Genomic DNA, 20678 nt, shown 5'->3' on the forward strand with positions numbered 1-20678 from the left:
GGAGACCTTCACAGGGTCCATCTCGATCTTACCCTCGGAGATGACGACTCCGAGATACTCCACCTTGGTCTGCTCGAAATCGCACTTGTCCGCTCGGAGGAAGAGCTTGTTCCGCTGGAGGATCTCTAGGACTCGCTTGAGAACCCGGCGATGCTCTTCGCGCGTCTTGGTGTAGATCAGGATGTCGTCCAGATAGATAATAACCACACCTTCCGTAATGAGCTCCCGGAACAAGTCGTTCATCATGGTCTGGAAGGTGGACGGGCTATTCGTTAGTCCGAAGAACATCACCAAAGGTTCGAAGAGTCCGCGCGTAGTCCGAAATGCGGCCTTCCACTCATCACCCTCCTTGATCCGGACATTGTTGAAGCCCCACCGGACGTCAAGCTTGGAGAAGTAGCGAGCATTCCGGAGTTTGTCCACCAAGTCCGAGATGAGCGGAAGTGGGTACCGATTCTTGACCGTCATGTTGTTGAGCTTCCGGTAGTCCTGGACCAAGCGGAGCGATCCATCCTTCTTCTTAACAAAGAACACCGGGGCAGCCATGGGCGACTTGCTGGGGCGGATCCGACCAGTCCGGAGATTTTCTTCCAGGAATTCGTCCAGCTGTTTCTGTTCCGCCGGGGACAGCGGGTAGCACTTGGTAGAGGTCGGTTCCGCTCCGTCCAGTAGCTCAATGGCATGGTCCCACGGACGCGGCATGGGCAGTTCATCAAAGGATTCCTTTGCAAAGACGTCCTCGAATTCCTGGAGGAAGTCCGGGACTGCGCTGTTCCGAGGATCGTGGGGTTTGTTGCGCTGGAAAGCCAATGCGAGGCGCTGCGAGACTGTCTCCGAAGCCCGGACGTGTTCTTCCCGAAGACTCCGAAGGTACTCCGGAGTCGGAGGAGGAATAGCCACAAAGATACGGTCACCCCTCTCAAGTCCGGAGTCGTCCGGAGTTGTAACATTGTCATCCTCATCATCATCCTCGCAGTCCTGAAGCCCTGGGAGATCGTCCGAGTGCAGTTCCTCAACCCTTGGCATTGGACCCATACGACACTCCCGGAGCCGCACGGACTCCTTGCGTCGGGTCAGCTTGTCATGTCGGAACTCCTTCCGACAGGTGTCGCATCCGGACGGACAGCGGCTCATGGTCACCTCCTTTGTCTGCCAGTCAATCTCGGGGTTGTGTTTCCGAAGCCAGGTGTATCCGAGGATGATGTCCTGCCGTCCGATGTTAGTGACTGCGAAAAGCATCCGTTCCGTGTGATCCTTGAACCGGAGTACAAGGTCCACGACTTCGGAGATGGATCCGTTTTCGTTTGGTGATCCATCGACATTGAAGACCGGGATCGGGGCGGACAGCTTGCGCCGGGTGAAACCATGGGCATCAGCGAAGCGCGGATGCATGAAGACTCCGGTGGCTCCACAGTCCACCAGGGCCTGCAGGGTGCATCGGTGTTGTGTATCCGTGCTCTGCACTTCAATGGGTATATCTAGCGAAAGCTTGCCGGGCAGCGCAGAGATCTTATAGCTACTGGGTAGCCGCCGTTCCCACTGCGGGCGAAACCTTCGGAGTGTGCGGATTGTAACCGGAGTCGTTTGCTTAGTGTCGGACGAATCATCGGAGTGATTGGAATCGTCTATTTCGTCTACGCTAAGACAAGCAAATCGGTTATTTACCAACGAGGTCGCACTGATCACTCGTTGGTCCGGACAAAATCCGCCGTGTCCGATTCCTCAACCGGGGCCGTTCCCTCATCGTCTATTCCTTCCGAAGTCCCCGCACTTTCTACAACATCGGCCGCGGTCAGGAGATCTTCAATGGCGGACATCCGCTCCTCGGTGGTCATGAACCGGACGTCGTACCGAAGTGGGCACTCGCGGGACATGTGGCCGGGCTTGCCGCATCGGTAGCAGAGCTGTGAAGCGGCGGGCCGGGAGCGGGTGTGGTCGACATCCATGGGGACGCCGGGTGAGAGAGCCTTTGGAGGAGGTGGAGGTTGGAAACGGGGTTGCAAAGGTGGGAGCTGAGTCCGAGGCGTGGGGAGCACACCCGCAGGAGTCCGAGCGACTCCGGAGCCGGCTGCTGGTCGGACGAGGGATCCGGAGTGTCCGGAGTTTCCGGAGTGCACACCAAAGTGGAAAGATTGGTTAGCAGCACGGTTGTCAGCAACCCGCTGTGCTGCCTTGTACCATTCCTCGAAGTCATCCTCGTCCGGACAGTCTGCGGACTCGGCAACGCGGCTCTGGATGATGGAGTCCAATCCACGACGGAACTTCATCGTGATGTTGGAGCCCTCAGTGTATCCGGACTGGTCTACAAGGTCCCGGAACTCGTCGAGGTACTCCTGGAAAGTCCGGCGCCCTTGGTGGTACCGGGTGGACTCCAGTTTTAGCATGGCAGCTTCGCGTTCCCGATCCGGAAGGAAGCGAGTCCGGAACTCGGTTGCGAAGGCGGCCCAGGATGCGAAGTACGGATCCTTCGGACTCCGGAGCACCATGTCCGCGTACTCCTTAGCTCGATCCTTCTGGAAGAAGGAGAGACACCAGAGGATTTTGGCCTGCTCGGTCGGAAAGTGGTCCGGACAGAGCTGGAAGTAGATGGAGCATGCGTTGTAGAACGCGCGACCATCCTTGCGGTTCCCGTCGAAGATCGGGGGAGAGGCGGGCTTCAAGCGGGAGCGCGGGGTGTTTTCGGATCGACTCGGGGCGTGCTGGGAGGCTTCAGTGCCCCTCAGCTCGGAGTCCGGAGTTGTTTTCGGAGTAGTCGGACGGGGTGTTAAGAGGAGTCCTTCAATTCGGGCGAGTGTATCCTGGATGGAGCTGATTTGGGTTTGGTGTTCGTACGTCTGAGCCCACAAGGTCTGCAAAGTCTCGGAGTCCGGTCCTGAAGCGACTGGCTCGGATGGCGGGATCTGGCTGGAGGCGCCCGGCATTTCGGAGTCGTCAGGGGAGTGAGGGATGGAGTTCCTTGGGTCCTCAGAGGTGGGTGGGAGTAGCAGGAGAGCGTCCGGAATGTCCGCAAAACCGGAGAGACGTCGAGAACGAGTCCGGAGTGGCGCAGGACGTTTTCCGTAGGGCTCTGGTGCCAGGATGGGAGATCCTGTTCTGCTGTAAGGGCAACCTCAAGATGGCCGACAGCGCAGGCCTAGCAGAGGGAGAATCCAAAGAGATGAATAAGACTAACTACAATACATGAGAGAGCTGCTCACCTAGCAGAGGGAGAATCCAAAGAGAACAGGATGGGGATTCTCCATGCTAGGAAGCGAAGTATATACTGTAGTAGTGTGGGAGGAATGAAGGGTAACTGTACAGTACACCAGCCACAGGTACGAACGAATATCACAAGGTACGAGGGGGCATGTGATAATGAAGTGGAAGGGGAATGTACAGGAGTCGTGCCAGCGACCTGGGGAAGTGGGGACAAGGAGTAATGAAGTGGGAAAGGAGGATAGAGGTAGCCCGGACGAGCCCCGGAGTGTATCTACGAGTCCGAGCGAGTCCGAAGCGTCCGAGCGAGTCCGAGGTGTCCAAAGTGAGTCCGAGGCGAGTCCGAGGCGCGGGAAGACTCCGGAGTCACCGGACGTGGCTCGGATGCGAAAGGAGTGGGCGGAAAGGAAGTGGAAAGGAAAGGAAGCGAAAAGGAACAAAGGGGAACGAAGGAAATGTAGGTAAGAGTCCATGGGATGAAGGAAAGGAGAGAAAATAGGAGTGTCCCCTTACACATTCCCACCGTCGTCACCGTTCCGGGGATACCTGCCACACCCATTTCAACGGCACCTGAACTCCCCATCCTGCCCATCCCGCCTGTCGCCTTGCCATCGCCCGCTGTTGCCTCGTCATCGCCTCCTGCCGTCTCATCCCCTGTCGTCTTGCCTTCATCGCCGCCTGTCGCCTCGTCGCCCGTCCCTGCCGTCTCATCCCCCGTCCTCTTGCCTTCAACCGCCGCTGGCGTCCCAACAGGAAATGCTGAAAATGCGGAGACGGTGGGCCCTGTTGCTGACGTTGGTTCTGATGTCAGTCCGATGATTGGGAACCCCGCACCGCTCCGTCGCCGCAAAAGAGCTCTGGATGTAGGAGAAGACTCGGCCTTTATTGTGCCCGGGAAGCGTGTTCGGAAGCTATCCGAGCGGAAGGAGTGGGAGGCCACAAGCATCACCAAAAAGAAGGAGAACAGGCACCCCAAGAAAGGTAAAAGTAGCAAGAGTTCCAAGGGTGTGTGAGCAGACGTACTTTACTGAGGTATCATGGGACGCGTACTTAGATATCATTACTTATGTGACGTATGTACTTGCCCTTGCCAATAGAGCTTCTGCGTGATCTATCATAAAGCACTGGACCCGTAGTGATGCTCCGAACCCCGAGGCTTACGCTCCGAACGTTAAAAGTGTCTAAGTCCCGAGCGCTTATGCTGGGGAGTTGAAAATTTACCAAGTCCACGAGCGCTTATCTGAGAGGTAACAAGTCCCAAGGTGCCGTTCTATGTTTCTGCCGTTGTTCTGTGCAATTGACTGGGTGTTTGGAGTCCAGTGATGACTCAGGGATATATTGTCGAAGTAACAGGTACATAAAATATTTTATAACATATTGCCGCTGCCTAACATATGTTTTATAACATATTGCCGCCTAACATATGGGTTCTTTGAAGCAAAACATTCTTTGAAGCAAAACATCCCTTCTCCCAAACCACCCCCATGATGTGGTGGATGATTGGGCACATTGACGAGGTGACGAGGTGAGCAAGCGGGCTTTTGCTTTCTCTGACATACAGATATGTTTCTCCGCATTGCGGGGTTCCAAGGAGAGGGATCGGGTACTTTTATCGGTTCTCGGTTCGATCGGGCAAAATAAAAGAAGCATTCACCAGATCTCACGGGAGATTCTTCGTTGCCCATTTCAAGACACACCTTTTATGGATGGCGGGGCGCAGAGCGCAAATTAATCCCAGCATTGCCCACCTGGCGCAAAGCCGACGCGCGCCAGTGCCAGCGGAGCGAAAGGTAAATTATGTAACAAGGACTGTGTGATATATAACGCGATGCATCAGGCAGTGCTCACTGTTAGTACAGGTGATGATACATAAAAGGTGCACTGTAAGAACAGTCTCTTTATGTATCCGTAGGACATCTACGCCTGCTGGGGGACAGCGCAGCAGCCCATCTGAGGCCCATCGAGTGTTTCAAACGGGTCTCAAACCCTAGCGTACTGCCCGTCACATACATGTAATTGACGAGATATAACAGCTACTATTCTAAACGGTGTCCTGAACCCTGATCATACATCGTGCATATTATGGCTACTAAGGTCTAAGTAACATACTAAATGCCTACGAGAACCCCAAATGCTCAACAAGACTCTGCCAGGCGGCATCCAGCGTAGGTGGTACAGGCGTATTCGGCGGCGACCCCGGGGGGTACGACGGCGCTACGGGATACCCACTCAGCACATTCATCCCAGGCACACCTGGCAGCGAACCACTTCCACCTCCAAAGGCATTGGCATTAGCATTCGGGCCGCCCATGCCACCCCTAAAGAAGTCCAGGAACTCTACATCCGGGATCGGCTGCGGCTGGCCGACGCTCTGGGTGAGCTCCGCATCCATCGGTGAAGACGCGGACACCAGGAAGTTCGGCGGGAGGTCCGTCATCCGGTTGAACAGCGGCGCACCGATGTCTAAGTTACGAAGATCTTGCGCGATGGTAGGATGCATGTTTATGCCAGCGAAGAGATGATCCATGCTACAGACGTCTGTGAGGGTGGCGGAGCTGCAGCGTGAGGGACCGCTTGAGGAGATGGTAGCGGTAGCGGTAGTGACAGTGACAGTGGAGAGGAGATGTGTCTTGCCGCCGATACGGTCAAGCTCAGCAGGGGTCATAGGTGAGATTGGCGCAGATGGGTCGGTCCTGTTGACGGCTTCGTGCGCTTTGTGGCGTAATGTGCGCATTGCGTCCTAAGTAGGGGAGTGAACGACAGGGGGAGCAATGCGAAAGAAGGACATACGACATTAAGTGAGGCAGTTTTACATGTTGGTGCTGCTTTTTCAAACAGGGCAAGCGCCCTATCGAGTTCCTCCAATGCGCTTGCTGTCAGGTTAGAACTCGGCGCTCGGGTGACTAGCAGACACATCACGATCTACAAAACAGCCAGCATTTAACACGACGAGCGGTAAGGGAAAGATCGGGGACTATTCACCGAAGCGGAGAGCGCTTGTGACCACGCCAGTGCTACGCGGCTCATGATCAGGTTATTCACGTTGTACGACATGATCACCGTTTCTATGAGCCTCCAGGCTGAGCGATAGGTCGCCAGCATCGAAGGGCCGTAACGGTGCTTCAAATAGTCAAGCGGTTGCTCCTGCAGAGCCTGCGCGAAGTACCCTCGATGGAGATTTAGGAGGACTAGCAACGCCACATCACATCACCATAAGCGCGCTCGAAGAAATACAATCAAACGAAGACGACACGCACCAGTCTCCTTAGCGCAGAGGACGAACCACCGCTGGGCATCGAATGCGGGGCCAACGATTTGATCTGGAGTGACGCACGCAGGCCGAAGGTGGGATGGTATTGGGAAGTCACGGATTTTGCGGTCGAGTTCGAGGATGGTCGCATACGGCGGTGGCTTCGGTACAAAAGCCGTACTGATCACGCTCTGCAGTAATGCAGAATAGCGCCAGCACCAAGGGTGAACTAAGCGGTTACACATTGTTGCGTTAGCAGATTCTACCAATAGGCTGCAGCGTGGAAGACGACGTACATCCCATCTCGGCCTGCCCCTGGCTGTTGACCACCTCCTCGCTGTCTTTGGGGAATTCGCAGTCGACATGGGCTAGTGTGATACTTGAGGGACGGCCGAAACTGAAACTCTGTTATAGAGAGGTTGATCAAGAAAGTAAAAAAAGAGCCCGACATGCATTTACCATCCACGTATCCCGCGACAACAATTGCCAGAATACACGACTACGACGTTCGACCATTTGATCACTGAGGTGCCACCTAGCGCCGTTGAGATCTAGGTAGACATTTAAGTGTGCGAGGCTATACTATCGTGTAGGACATACGTACGCAAGCCAATCTACATTTCCTCTTGATGAGACTTTCCAACGGTCGCACATGAACATGCAAGCACTCACACCATACGCTAATCGAAACGCATAGCCCAGGTATACCCATCCTTGCATGGAACCCACAAATTCCCAATCGTGTAAGTCAAGAAACTCGGCGAGGTGGGTCTGCGAGAGGTGGGTACAATAAGATATATGGAACGGTTCTTCTAATATTGCCACTCACGAGGGTGAGTATTGAGTTTAATGTAGTATGGAAGGTGGGCGGAGAGAGATTCAAGGCTGCACGAGAGAGAAGGAAGTATTCGTGGGCGTCCGGCGAATACGGCGGCCGGTTGGGATCAAACAGGACGGCGATAGAGAGAATGGCAAAGAGAAGCGCGATCGCATGATGGACTTGAGAACCATCAAACGACCTTGACAGATATATCAGATCATGAAGATGGTCATTACTAGCAGGATCGGCGTACTCGGGAGAATATACCACACCCAGTACCTCCTCATCGATATCTCTGCGAAGGAGAGGCCCGAATCTTGACGAGAAATGAATAAGTAAATGGTAATGACAATAACTCGCTTGCTACTCACAGAATCTTGCCGAATTCCAAATACACCTCAACGAGACGCTCTGATTCCGCGCGAGGCGGAATGTGTTCGATGATATCTTGGAATAGTTCTGTGTTCCCACTAAGATCTCCCTCCGGACAGCCAGCGTTGACCACGCGGGTTGACAGCCGTGATTGGGGCAGCCGGACTTGGGGTAGGGACTGTCCTGATGAAGCCTAAATAATGTTAGTCTTCGTACGACGCCCACGAAACAAGGAAATCGTACCCGAATAAGATACTGAGCCGTATTTCAGCAAGAGGGATCATAGGCGATATGGCATAGGAGGCGCACCTCAGACCGCGCAGTTTGCCCGAGGAAGTTTGCCTCCCCGCGCGGACCTATGGTCAATGTCCCTACCGAGACATAAGCTTTGCTGACCATTGTCAGAGTGTTGTCGTCCATACCAAACGCATCGATCATGCTCTCTTCCTCTACGTGCGACGCGTCGACGGCGGGTGATGTGGTGGCGGGGGGCGCGGGCGCGTCCTTCGGCTGCTGAGGTGAGCGAGCTGAGAGGAGGTCATTGCTGAGGAGCGGGTGGGGGGTAGTGGATACGGATGCTTGGAGGGTCCGCAATGCGTCTTCAAGCTCGCGGATCCGCGCACATAGTGTGTCGATCCGGTCGTGCAGTTCTTCGGTGTTCGCAAGGATAAGTCTACCGTCCACCATCAACGTCTGGTTCGCCCTTTCAGCACGCCCACTGACCTGTTGCCTTTGCCAGGCGTCAGCGCACCTATTATGTGCCATTAGCGTTGCTCATCCCCTTTAGAGGCGCACTACGCACCGTCTGGACATATTGACCCACATCCCCGCGAAACACATTTCTCGCATGGAACCTACGCACAGCATGTCAATTCCTTTGTGCGGGCTGGCGAACGAGCTCGGCGCACACTACGATCACAACGAAGCTTGAGACGACGGCATTCAGCACACGAAGTCGGCCTAAGACGCTGTCAGTACAACTTCTAAGAACGAGAGCTTAACCACGCACACTCTACCTGGCTTCTTCCGAGGCTTTGACTGCGCTGAATCTCTGGGACCCGCCATGGTTGCAAGCGCAACTTTAAGAGTTGGTTTGTAAGAGGGTAAACGAATGATTGCGCCGCAATCAGGGCCGTGTTGCGCGGAAGGCGCTGCAGCTAAATCAGCAATACAGGGGTTGTATAGGAGTTCTCCTAAATTGAAGCCCGATTTTGTATCCTAAGGTCCCATCTTATCCAAACAGCCAACCTAACACTTGTGCGCCCTTTCGCGAGTGTCATGCTGATACTACGTCAAATTTTTCGCTTGTATACTCCATTCGCCTATCGCACGTTTCAAAAGGGACAACCGCACAATCTTCAATTCAGTCATCGCGCCACCATTTGGACTTGTGACGCAGTGAACGCAGCTTCACTGGCTGGGGCGCGCCCCTGGCGAAGCAGAAGTACTCGGCGATACTCGTAGCGTGCGCGATCTGGATAGTGATGTGTATGAGGGAGGGGAAGCTTTTAAACGCGACGACCACGTCCTCCTAGTCCCAAGATGACTCCCCGACAAGTGAGGGTCCAGCGACGACCCCGTGTGGCGAGATCCGCAAGGAACGCATTTTTATCGCGCCTTTTAACATACCAAGCTGGGCGAGGGTTACGGGGATTAATGCTTACGGTGGAAGGTACGCCGGTTGGCCAGTGAGAACATGGCTGGAAGTAGAGGCTTACGGAGTAAACACCTATCTCCAAGCACTCCATTTTCAGCATGCGCGCGGCTGCTGTTGCGACGTGACTGAATTCGAGCGGCGGGAGAGCACAGACGACGACATTACGAAGGGTAGCATCGTCAAGGTTAAGAATATTGACCCCCACCAGCTTCAAGTGCGTGACGTGGTTTCTGGCCAGAAATCGTCCTGCAGCTCTCTGGTCTAGAGCTTGAAGTACTCGTAGTTGGGGTAGTATCGGAATGGGATCTGACATGGGAGGAACGGGCGTCCGAGGGATGTTGGTGCGAGAGGAACCAATCCAACCCAACTCTGTCTAGATTCCCTAGGATATACCACCTGAAGCTTTGGAGCGTAAATGGAGCAGGAGAACTCTGCGACTGGGGATCCTCAAGCCAGGTTCGAAGGCTGAGCGGGCTTGAGTCAGTCCGCCACCAAGACTCAACGTCCAAGTCTGCGAGGTCGAGCAGCTTTAGGATCGTCTGGAACAATGTGTATTGCTCCCTGCGTAGGAAGACCCCACCGGTAAGGCGGAGTCGTTTGACACACCGTGGGCACCAACTCCCTCCTGTAGTGATACCGTGGAGAAAGCTGCGGCCCATGACCAATATATCGGTGTCTGAGAGTCGGGCGTCGTTAAGACCAAAGAAGGAGACATCAGTATGAAGATACAGTTCTACGAAAGGCGTGTGATACAAGGAGGAGGTTGAGAAAGGACTTGTTGTCTTCAACAACGTATTCTGTAATCACTTTAGCGATCTCAACAGGAATCGCGACGACCATCCCGAGCCTCGAGGTCTGCTTGGTTCCGAAACGGCGAAAGCGCAGAAGTCAGAAGCTCCCGTAACCCTAACCCTTTGTGAATTACCTTTAGTATTGCAAACCCGTGCCGCCGTGCCGGGTCATACCACCATCGATGCTCGTTGTACGATGGCATCGATTAACGCGTTCTATACTCTCCCCTGTCCGTAGTTTCGCCAGGATGGCGACTCCAGAAACCCTTGCCACAGAAATTGCCGCGCAAACGACACTACTCAATGATCTGCGATTACAAAAGGCTGAAGCTGCACTCGTAGAAGACGCCAAGAAGAAGCTCGGGGAGTTGAAGAAGACGCTGGCGACATTGCGCGGAGGCGGTACCAAAGATGCTGGAAAGAAGAAAGAGAGGTTGCTGCTAAAGACAGCCAAGGTACGTTCAGTCCCCCTCAATATTCTGTCCCCCAACGAAAAATAAAGTAGGGAACAAGGGACTATGGCCCAGGAGAGATGTTCTGTCGCGAACACATCGAACGCACGGTCAAAGAATGTTTTACTATGTACGGTGGCAGCTGCCTCGATACCCCGGTCTTTGAGCGCAAGGATATTTTGGCTGGGAAGTACGGCGAAGATGCAAAGTTGATTTTCGATCTCATGGACCAGGGAGGAGAACAGTTAGCTCTGCGGTACGATCACACCGTTCCATTGGCGCGATATCTGGCTATGAACGGAGGAGTGACGCCAAGTTCGAAGTTGTGGCAAGTAGGGAAGGTGTACAGAAGAGATAATCCCGTTATGTCTAAAGGTCGTATGAGGGAGTTCTCGCAAGCTGTAAGGACGTCGTTTTTGTCACGACCGTCGGATTGTTGATGTACCCTTCTAGGACTTCGATATCTCAGGCGTTTGGGACCCCATGATCCCTGACGCCGAGTTGATCAGTCTCCTCTGCACTATCTTGACAAAACTGGAGATTGGCGACTTCACCGTGAAGCTCAATCACCGCAAAATACTCGACGGTCTATTCGAGGTCTGCGGTGTCCCCTCAGACAAGATACGTACGATATCATCTGCCGTTGATAAACTCGACAAAGTTCGTATTGCCCTCAGAATCCCCGTTTACTTTGATTAAAGGGGAATGCAGATGTCCTGGGTCGATGTCAAGAAAGAGATGACTGATGAAAAGGGATTAGACCCAACAGTTGCTGATAAGATCGGAGAGTACGTTAAACTGAAGGGTACGTCCTGTTCCCTCCCACAATGATGAACGGTTAATTGACCCTTAGCCTTAAGGTGGGCTGGATCTTTTGGAGAAACTCGAGGCGGACGCGACACTCATGGCCAACGCCAACGCCACGCAAGGAGTAGCAGAAATGAGGATCCTCTTCGGTCTCCTTAAAGCGTATAAAGTTATTGATAAGGCAAGGATTATACGGCTGGGTCTGGTGATTTATTGCTTATGAATCCGTTGATCTAGCTTTCATTTGATTTATCATTGGCACGGGGGTTGGACTATTATACAGGTTTGATCTACGAGGCTGTTACAGAGGCATCAGCCCCACCAGGTTTCAACGCCGCCAACGCGTCAGCCCCACCACCCGCTGCACCTACTACGCCTGCTCCCGCCCCCAAATCCAAGAAATCGAAAACAGCGAAAGACGACGAAGAGGAGATCGACGAAAACTCGGTTGGGGTGGGTTCAGTCGCCGCTGGGGGGCGCTACGACAACCTCGTCGGCATGTTCGCCGCCGCCGCTGCGGGTGAGGGGAAGAAGTCGTCTGGCTTGCCGTGCGTCGGCGTGAGCATCGGTCTCGACCGCGTGTTCGCCATTCTCTGGCCGAAGTGGGTCGAGCGAGGGATGCGGAGCAAGGAGACGATGGTATACGTTATGGCCGCGGGGGATGGGTTGCTTCAAGAGCGCCTGGAGCTTGTACAGGAGCTGCGGGCTGCGGGGCTGAAGACCGATTTCCTGGCCAAGAATAAACCCAAGCTCCCCACCCAGTTCGCGGCCGGTGAGCGAGATGAGGTTCCTTTTGCTGTTATTCTTGGAGGCGACGAGCTGAAGGAAGGGCTGGTTACCGTGAAGGAGCAGAAATGGGAGCTGGTCGATGGGGGGAAGGCGAAGATTGAGACCGCGGACAAGGGCACCAAACTTCCGAGATCAGAGTTGGTTACCTGGCTCCAGAATTCGCAGACGTTCAAGGAGTGGTCGACCGGGAGGCTAGTATAGATGATATATTATGCGCCTTATGGATTATCATTCACGCCGTGTCTTCCATTCCTATCATACCTTAGACTCAGGATGTGATGTAGCATCCTTCTGTACTAGTGTGAGTATTGGGCGTCTTCCGAGACGTTCGTGTGAGTCGGCCTGCTACTCACTTCTTGCCTTCTCACTTCGTGACGAAAACTAGTCCTTATGGCTTTTCTCTTCTCTCAGCGCCCTCGAAACCCGCCCTTCCTCTCGGACGGTCGTCTCCGAGTGATAAAATTAGAATTTGTCATCGACCATTGCGCAATCGCGTCGGCCCTCGCGACCCAAATTTTCCAGCCTCGGAACCTCTCTTCTTCATACCACCGTCATTGAAGGCAAGCCCAGGACCAGCGTAGTGCCCCCGAAGGAGATCTGAATACACAGCGATGGAAGAAGTAACGCCGGCAGCGCAGATCATTCGACCGGCAGGTGAGTAACCGTCCACTTGTTCAAGGCTGTCGTATTGAGTGTACTAGGTCTGCTAGAACGACTTCACATCTCTCGCCAGCGTCTTGGTTTGGGTGCAACTGTCCTCGTTGCTGCCAAGTTCGTCGCGTCCAATTCATCCCAGGAGCGTTCCTTGCACCGCGATGAATTCCATGACGCCGTAGTTGAAGCCATCGACCAGCATCCAGCTCTTGCCGTACGAATTCACAATGAGGTCGAGACCACCGGCCCTCCTTCGCTCATGCGCATGTCAGCTGTCGATCTCGACCAAGGAATACAATTCCTTACTTCGGAACAGAGTTCTAAGGGGTTTCAAGCCGTTGTCGAAGACGCGTTGGTCACGCAGTTTGACTCGTCCACCGAAAATAGCCCGATGTGGCGCTTCACGGTCTTACCGGACAATCATGTCATATTCCTATACCACCATGTCCTCGGTGACGGGCAGAGTGGGCTTGGTGTTCTTCAGACCGTCGTTCAGGCACTGAACAAGGCTGCTGGAGCGTCGACAACTGTGGTTCGCGAACGCTTCTATATACCACGGCAGAAGCTAGAACTTCTCCCGCCGATTGAGGAACGCACCAACTGCGATATCACGCTACGAACTTTCTTCCACGCCATCATCGACGAGCTTTTGCCTTCGTGGACGAAGAACAAAGTTTGGACGGGAAACCCTGTGTTGCCAGCCGTGCCTACTCCGCCGGGTCGCGTTGCGACTCGAGTAAGGATCGTCTCTCTGCCTCCGGACGCCGCCTCGAGACTGCTAACGCAAGCTCGATCGCACCAAACTACTATAACAAGCATAATCCATGTTTCTGCAATACTCGCCCTCTCGCATTTGCTTACCGAGCCTCACGTTTCTTCGAAGACTCCCTCTGACACTGGAGACAGCAAGGAGGTTCATCACACGAACGCGAACTCGAAGTACGAGAAGATAAAATCACATACTGCCGTCTCTCTCCGTTCATTTGCTAATGTTCCCTCGACAACAATGTACGAAACCGCATCGGCGCATGATCATTCGGAGACCATCGTCTCAACGCGACTACCGTTTCCATGTTGCGCCTCGGCCGCGCCGCAGAGCTGGAAAGACGACTTCCCGTGGTCCAAGGCCTCTCGTATCTCGAAGGATCTCAAGAAAGGCGGCCCGTATGCGCGTTCAAAATTGGGTCTACTAAAGTTCCTGGACGGGAAGTTCGAGGGGTACTGGGCCGGAAAGCTGGGGAAGAAACGAGACGAAAGTCTGGAGTTATCAAACGTCGGTTCGTGGTCCCTTCAAACATCCGCCCAGCCCAACGGAATCCAAGACGGGCAGTCAAATGAGAAGGACGAAAGCGAGAACACCAAGTGGGGTGTCCTCAGTGCCTATTTCGCTCAGGACGACAACGTCGTCGGCTCGGCAATGAAAGTGAATGTCATCGGCAGTCCAAACGGGGAACTGAACGTCTGCGTCACATGGGGGGAGGGTGCGGTGGATGACCAGCTTGCTGAAGCTTTTGCGGGAGGATTGAGGCACGGGTTAGAGCAGTTGTCCAGCGCGTCGCCCTAGATCTATTAGGCTTTCCCTTTCCACAGGGCACCTGAGAATGGCGGGCATGTTATCAAGTAGACTTCAATCCATTCTTGCCTTAAACTTCCCCCGCAGCGCCACTTAGTTGTGCAGGGACCCCACTTGGCACCTCCTGAACCCACATGAATATCGTCGAGGATAACTTGATGCGCCTGTAGGCGCTGCCGTTTCTTTTTGGCATTTCGTGCTATCATGGAAGGGATGTCATTGTCAAAGTGATGGATATTCAGTCAATTGCATACCTGACAGCACGAAGACGACATACAGACTCCAACCCGGAAGCAGCCTGTTACTTGACCCACTTCCGTCGCTTTCGGTTGATCCTCAAGCTTGCCGGCCCTCCACATCGTACACGATGGCCGCGCACTCCCGGAATATAAAGCTATATTTAGCAGCACCGAACTCTCCAGGATGTTGCCACCGCTCAAGGCCGTTCCGTTCATATCAGCAAACGGTGCTCCGGCGGTATAATGTACAGAACCCTTGTCCTATACAATCTTGCCGAGCGCTTACTAGGACCGGCTCCTCGACGTTAATCCACTTGCAACTATACTACAGGCACAATTAAACTCTCTTCCCAATGCAGGACTCCGACGCGCTCTTGGAGTTGATAGCCGTGTCCACTGCACATGCTCTCATGTACGATTATTCTATGTGCCCAACGTCGGGATGTGTCTCGCGTATTCCTTGCCGAATGCCTGCTGCCCGGTTAGTGCTCTTCAACATCTACAGCTGCCAACCAATGTCAACAACACAACGGCCGGACCTGACGCCCTACTGTGCTGCTCCACAATGTATACACCCCCGCGATGGACGGTAGGCTAATGGCGACGCTAGGATCATGTCAATGGGATGGATGTTGTCAAACACCAAGATGTCACTTTGTCTTGCCTTCCACAAACGTTTATAAGGGTGCCATAGATCGCATTGCAATCATTATCCAGCAATCCCAGCTCCCCTCCTTCACGAACAGCGCCCTAGATATTTTATTCTCAATGACTACCTTCGCTGAATTCGCCGGCAGTCAGCTTACTAGTCCCACTCAAGCCATCGTGCTATTAGCATCGCTCATCTCAGCAAGTGTATACTTCTTCCTTAGGGCAATATTCCCTACTCGATTGGTGGACAAGCATGGCAACTCGATTCCCTCTGGACCAGTTGGCCTCCCAGTTTTGGGTTAGTCCATAGCATCCATACATCGAGTCTTTTAGATAACAGATATCAATAGGCTCCTTCCCCTTCTTGACGAGATATCCGGAGTTGACGCTGGACTACTGGGCAAAGAAGTTCGGTCCTCTGTACTCTCTTTGGCTCGGCAATCAGCTTTTCGTCATCGTCTCGGATCCTCAAGTGGTGAAGGACCTTATGGTTACCAATGGCGCCATATTCTCCTCCAGGAAGGAGATGTTCCTGAAGTCGAAGACCATCTTCGCGGGACGTGGAATCACCGCCACTCCGTACAACGAAACCTGGTATGAGCAATACCACATTATTCAAGTCCTAACTAACCTCTGGATAAGGCGCAAGCACCGCCGTATTGCTGCTGGTTCCTTGGTCCAGAAGGCTGTCGACGGGTACACCCACGTCCTTGACTACGAGGCCACAATTCTCGTCAGGGAATTGTTCACATATGGCCAGGCGGGCAATGCCCCGATAAACCCGCAACCGCACGCCGGGCGGTGCTCGTTGAACAACATGTTGACAATTGTCTTCGGCACTCGTACGGATTCGATTGACCATCCCTTGGTTGGTCGCGCCCTCCGTCTTTCCCGCGAATTCATGTGAGTAGTCGACAACACCCCGTCCCTCCTTTACTAACTGTAGTCTTCAGGAACTGTACTGGACCCGTTTCTAACTTAATTGACTTCGTTCCCCTCCTCCAAAAGCTCCCGAACTACATGACTTCCCGTGGCAAGCAACTTCACAAGGACCTCGTTGAGACATATGGCGGAATGATCCTCGACATCGAAAAGCGCATGAAGGACGGAGAGAAAGTCCCTGACTGCCTCGTGAAAACGATGATTGAAGTGAAGGATGAGGAACAGCTTGATCACGTTGATATGGCCATCCTCTGTGCAGCATTCATGATTGGTGGTGTCGAGACGGTACGTTTCTTCTTGGCTCTTTACTTCCTGGATGTCGCTGATCTCTGATGTAATTGCTCCTTTCTTGCAGACGGCTTCGATTATGCAGTGGTTCTCAGCTCTCATTCCAGCGTATCCTGAAATCCAGGCCAAGGCCCACGCTGAACTGGATCGTGTTGTTGGTCGCGGGAGATTACCAACCGTTGAGGACGAGAAGAACATGCCATATATCCATGCCATCGTCAAGGTGCGCAAATTTAACAGGGCCTCTCCTAGCATAGATTGACACTCGGAGCAGGAGGTCGAACGTTGCCACAACCCATTCTGGCTCGGAACGCCACATGTGAACACTCAGGACTTCACCTACCGAGGCCAATTCATTCCCAAGGACACTGTCGTTGTGCTCAACACTGTAGGTGGAGTATTTGGCAAAGACGAGCCAGCTAGCCTAACTCTAATTGCAGTATACCATGCACCACGACCCCGCTCGCCATCCTGATCCCCACACCTTCAATGTAAGTTGTCATCTATTTCCTCTGCGTGACATTATTCACCGTTTCTTAGCCGGACCGGTACATCAACGACCACACACTTTCTTCCGAGTCTGCTAATCTTAGCAATGCTTATGAACGTGACCACTGGATGTTTGGCGTAGGGTAAGTCCTCGACTCACTCCAAAGAATCTATATTCATCCTCTTGTTGTATTATTCAGCCGCCGCATTTGCCCTGGTATGTGGGTCGCTGAGCGTGAGGTTTGGTTGGCGATCTCTCGTATGTTATGGGCTTTCAAGATGGAAGAAATTCCTGGAGAGCCCATCGATCTTAAGGAGTACGACGGCCTGTCTGGTCGCTCTCCCGTACCTTTCCGCATCAAGATGATTCCTCGTGATCATAAGGTCAAGGAGGTTCTCGGGCTTTAAGTTGAGCCCCATGAACACTCCCGTATAACAATCTGTCAATGAATGCAATGGGTATTTATTAGCTACAGACAGCCCTTAGATCCGGTTAACATATTGCTTCTGCTTATAATATAGAGAAATACAAGAAATATATTCGCTATTATTTCCATAGAAATTAAATCAAGCTTAAAGAGTCACAGAAGCCGCCGCCTGAGACTATCATTATATAGGGCACTTGTCTGTTAGAGCGAAATTGCGATTATGATGGGTGTGCGCAGAGTAATCGTGGAACCGGAGTAAACTTAGAAGGACAAGTACATTACATTTTGGACGGATCCTGACAAAACTACGGTTTAAGCAAACTTTTAACTAGTCCCATACGTTCGTGACCGACTGGATAAGCGATCAAACTGGCGAACCAGTAGTGCACATTACGTTCCGGCATTCCGCAAGCATGATGGACTTAAAATTCTGATTGCTTTGTTTTATTGATTGTCCATCCCCGAGGAAAGTCAAGGGTGTGGAAGACGTGATGATGACGGAGCGCGAACTCGGGACGGAGGCCGGAACGGAGTTCTTACAGGGAACGATGTACATGATAAGCACACTTCCATACAGCGAATGGAATCCAGGAATGCAGGGTTGGCGATGTGTCGACCATAGTACTGTCTTGTAGCCTTGAACTTCCTGTTGAGAGACTTGCATCGCGTTTTTGAGCAAGAGCTTGTGGCTCCGCCTGATTCTCCATGAATTATACTCCGCATCTCCCGCTGCTCCAAGCATGCAATGTTCCTGCTACTCTATGCTGGTCGCAAAGCGCTCAAAAGCTAGCGACTCCGATACTCCAATGAGTCGGTCTTTGTGGATTCCAAGAAGGAAAGGAAACGTCAAAAACCAATATACGTTCGGGCCGAGTCGGCCAAGGCGCCAGGAGCCCTGGCAGGATACTGCTGTCCGCGAAGGCAATTTGTAGGCTACGACATCAGGCACACACTGGTACCCAGCGTAATGCTGACGTTCACTTCTTCGAATTCGAATCCTTCACTTACTTACATTGCTTCGCGTTCAGCATGCCTGTGCCGACAGTGCGCATTTAGGTCGGCCTTTAACTTCCTTTGTCCTCTTTTCTTCGACTTCTATCTAGCCTGTGGAGCACGTTGGTGAGCATTGGTCGAATGTTGGTCAAAGGTGAGTAAGTGGCAAAGTCGTTCTCCGCTGTAATACCAACCGTATTCCCAGCTCGGCTCTATCCTCCATCTCTATTTCCCGATCATGCCGTAGTGTCTCTATAGACCGGTTCACGCGTCCATGAGCCGTTTGTCTGAGTTCTAAGTCAAACGTTACTTCAGGCTGTTCTACGATGAGCTGCATTGTGGCGTTCCTGATCCATTGGATAATTCGAGAGCCTGAAGATATTGAGGTACCGCATCAGCGCGCAGACTATCGACGTCATTCCGAAGGTTGCAATGGGAATATCGATGGGGATATGTACGGCATTGATAAACGAACTTCAAATCGTCTGCTCGACATTATTCCAAGTTTCTGGATTCGAGTCGCCTGCAATTGACAGTGGAGAGCAACGAACGTGTTTGGCCGTGGGTCCCGTCTAACTAGTGAACGGATTTGCGAATCGTGTTCGGGCGCATGTGCACAAGGTCGCAAATATAATTATCGTTCCGCGGTCCAAGCAAGCTGCATATGAATCGAGGAACTATGGTTCACTAAGAATAGAGTAAGTGTTCTCCCTTCATACTCAATTATGGAAGGATATAGCATGGTTCAACCTACCTTAAGTAGGCATCGATTTCGACTTATGATCCAGATTTCAGGCGATTCAAGCTACTGCAGCGGGCCCGGGCTACTGGACAAACTCAGGATCTAAGGCTCATTTCGTCTAACTCGTCATATTACGATCGCCTGCCCCCACTGTCTGGGGGTGAGGCGGGGGTGGGGAGCCACTAAAGTGTTAGTGACTCCACCGACCTATCACCAGGGATGTGTCTGAAGAAGATAAGGGCACATAAGCGAATAATATCAAACAAGAATAGGGATACAACCTTTACGCATTTAAACATATAACATATAACGTTTGATTGGGAGATCTAAAGGAAATGAAGGGAACTCCAAGGCGGAGAAAGGGACCGTGGAGAATTCAAAATCATGAACAACTGGATTGAATATACGACGACGATGCTGGCGCTGAGGACCACAAGACAGTGAACGAGAAGCCAGGCCATATTTTGTGTGTGCGTGTTGAGGGGAGGAGGTTGTTTGAGGTAAACTCATTGAGGCAGTTCACATCTCACAATCTTGTGGGAACAGGTGACGATACAATGGACGACGAGCCATGGCAGATACACGCCCAAGCTTGTTATCTTAGTCCTTCGTGCAGTGAACCGCGGAGCCAAGCGTCTCCAGCCAGGGATATTCTACAACCATTCGGCATGCCGCATGCTGCGCAACGAGCACCTGAAGCATGAAGCTTTGAAGTGCCAGTCGGTGTTGCAATACCGAAGGTTTGAAAGTCCGGCTATTAATCCATCGATATCAATGCATCGGCATTTATGCTATTGAGAGCAGAAGAGGCATACGCACCATGATGAGTGCAGAGTGGCTTTTCTTGATCCGTAAACTCGGAGCTCAGATGCGAGCAGAGCAGTGCTTATGCGAAGGGTCCAATGCCTCAAGGTATAGATAGATGACGAATGGTGCTTCCCTTCTCCCCTGATCGTATATTTAGTGATCCAGCGGATGTATCGAAGAACGAATGGCAACCTAACCCCGCACTCTCACTGCTAATCTATGGCCTGATAGATCCAGCCCTGCGTCTTACGCTTGCCTCTAAGCTATCTTAGCTCGGAGCGTGCATGGTATACGAAAATCTGGGTAAAGAAAGTCAGCGGCACATTGATTGTAGAGGTCCTCACAGAAAGTCGTAAAGTTGAACTGACTACAGCGAAGTGTCTGGTATGAGCCGGCCCGACAACGTGCTATGTTAGGCTTATTCTTCTTTCTATGCCTAAGCCTTCGAGAAGAACGCAGGAGGAACTGATGAAACGGATTTAGTATTGCAGATTGGGACGAGAACGAAGTTCATGATCAAAATAGGATTCAATAGTTCAGTTTAGCTTTCCCACGGTTAGAAAATTTGGTGATTTACACGTTTGACTCAAGACAATGCCCAGCGACTTTCTGAAGCACCAAGAACATCGTGTACATCGCCGTCGAGGACTGCACACCTACTACCGTTCTTGGACACCGCGATGCTAGGAAGAAACACTGTGTTTGACCCCAAGTGTACCCAAAAGAGTATCTGGATGAA

At 52.5% G+C, this 20678-nt stretch overlaps 4 protein-coding genes across 4 annotated transcripts; 3 read left to right on the forward strand and 1 right to left on the reverse strand.

Annotated features, from left to right (window-relative positions):
• Positions 1 to 5311: 5311 nt before the first annotated feature.
• PC9H_002843 (uncharacterized protein) lies at positions 5312 to 8702 on the reverse strand (the record flags this gene model as incomplete). The annotated part of the gene is made up of 17 exons (XM_036772443.1): positions 5312 to 5935; positions 5986 to 6117; positions 6178 to 6383; positions 6453 to 6674; positions 6742 to 6850; positions 6905 to 6996; positions 7050 to 7059; positions 7118 to 7216; positions 7275 to 7464; positions 7519 to 7581; positions 7637 to 7830; positions 7881 to 7892; positions 7947 to 8310; positions 8361 to 8388; positions 8440 to 8491; positions 8546 to 8597; positions 8647 to 8702. 17 exons carry the CDS (start codon positions 8700 to 8702, stop codon positions 5312 to 5314), a joined length of 2505 nt encoding a protein of 834 aa, XP_036633916.1.
• Positions 8703 to 10333: 1631 nt separating this feature from the next.
• Positions 10334 to 12334, forward strand: HTS1_1 (Cytoplasmic and mitochondrial histidine tRNA synthetase; the record flags this gene model as incomplete). Its single annotated transcript, XM_036772444.1, has 6 exons — positions 10334 to 10540; positions 10591 to 10938; positions 10991 to 11197; positions 11249 to 11342; positions 11398 to 11549; positions 11582 to 12334. The coding sequence occupies 6 exons, from the start codon at positions 10334 to 10336 to the stop codon at positions 12332 to 12334; spliced, it is 1761 nt and encodes a 586-aa protein (XP_036633917.1).
• Positions 12335 to 12744: 410 nt separating this feature from the next.
• Positions 12745 to 14351, forward strand: PC9H_002845 (uncharacterized protein; the record flags this gene model as incomplete). Its single annotated transcript, XM_036772445.1, has 2 exons — positions 12745 to 12787; positions 12835 to 14351. 2 exons carry the CDS (start codon positions 12745 to 12747, stop codon positions 14349 to 14351), a joined length of 1560 nt encoding a protein of 519 aa, XP_036633918.1.
• Positions 14352 to 15367: 1016 nt separating this feature from the next.
• On the forward strand, positions 15368 to 17377 carry PC9H_002846 (uncharacterized protein; the record flags this gene model as incomplete). Its single annotated transcript, XM_036772446.1, has 9 exons — positions 15368 to 15548; positions 15601 to 15844; positions 15893 to 16153; positions 16204 to 16477; positions 16548 to 16703; positions 16755 to 16868; positions 16921 to 16971; positions 17021 to 17112; positions 17170 to 17377. 9 exons carry the CDS (start codon positions 15368 to 15370, stop codon positions 17375 to 17377), a joined length of 1581 nt encoding a protein of 526 aa, XP_036633919.1.
• Between the last annotated feature and the right edge of the window lie 3301 nt (positions 17378 to 20678).

The sequence above is a fragment of the Pleurotus ostreatus genome (genome assembly GCF_014466165.1).
Source record: "Pleurotus ostreatus strain PC9 chromosome Unknown scaffold_2, whole genome shotgun sequence".
NCBI lineage: Eukaryota > Fungi > Basidiomycota > Agaricomycetes > Agaricales > Pleurotaceae > Pleurotus > Pleurotus ostreatus.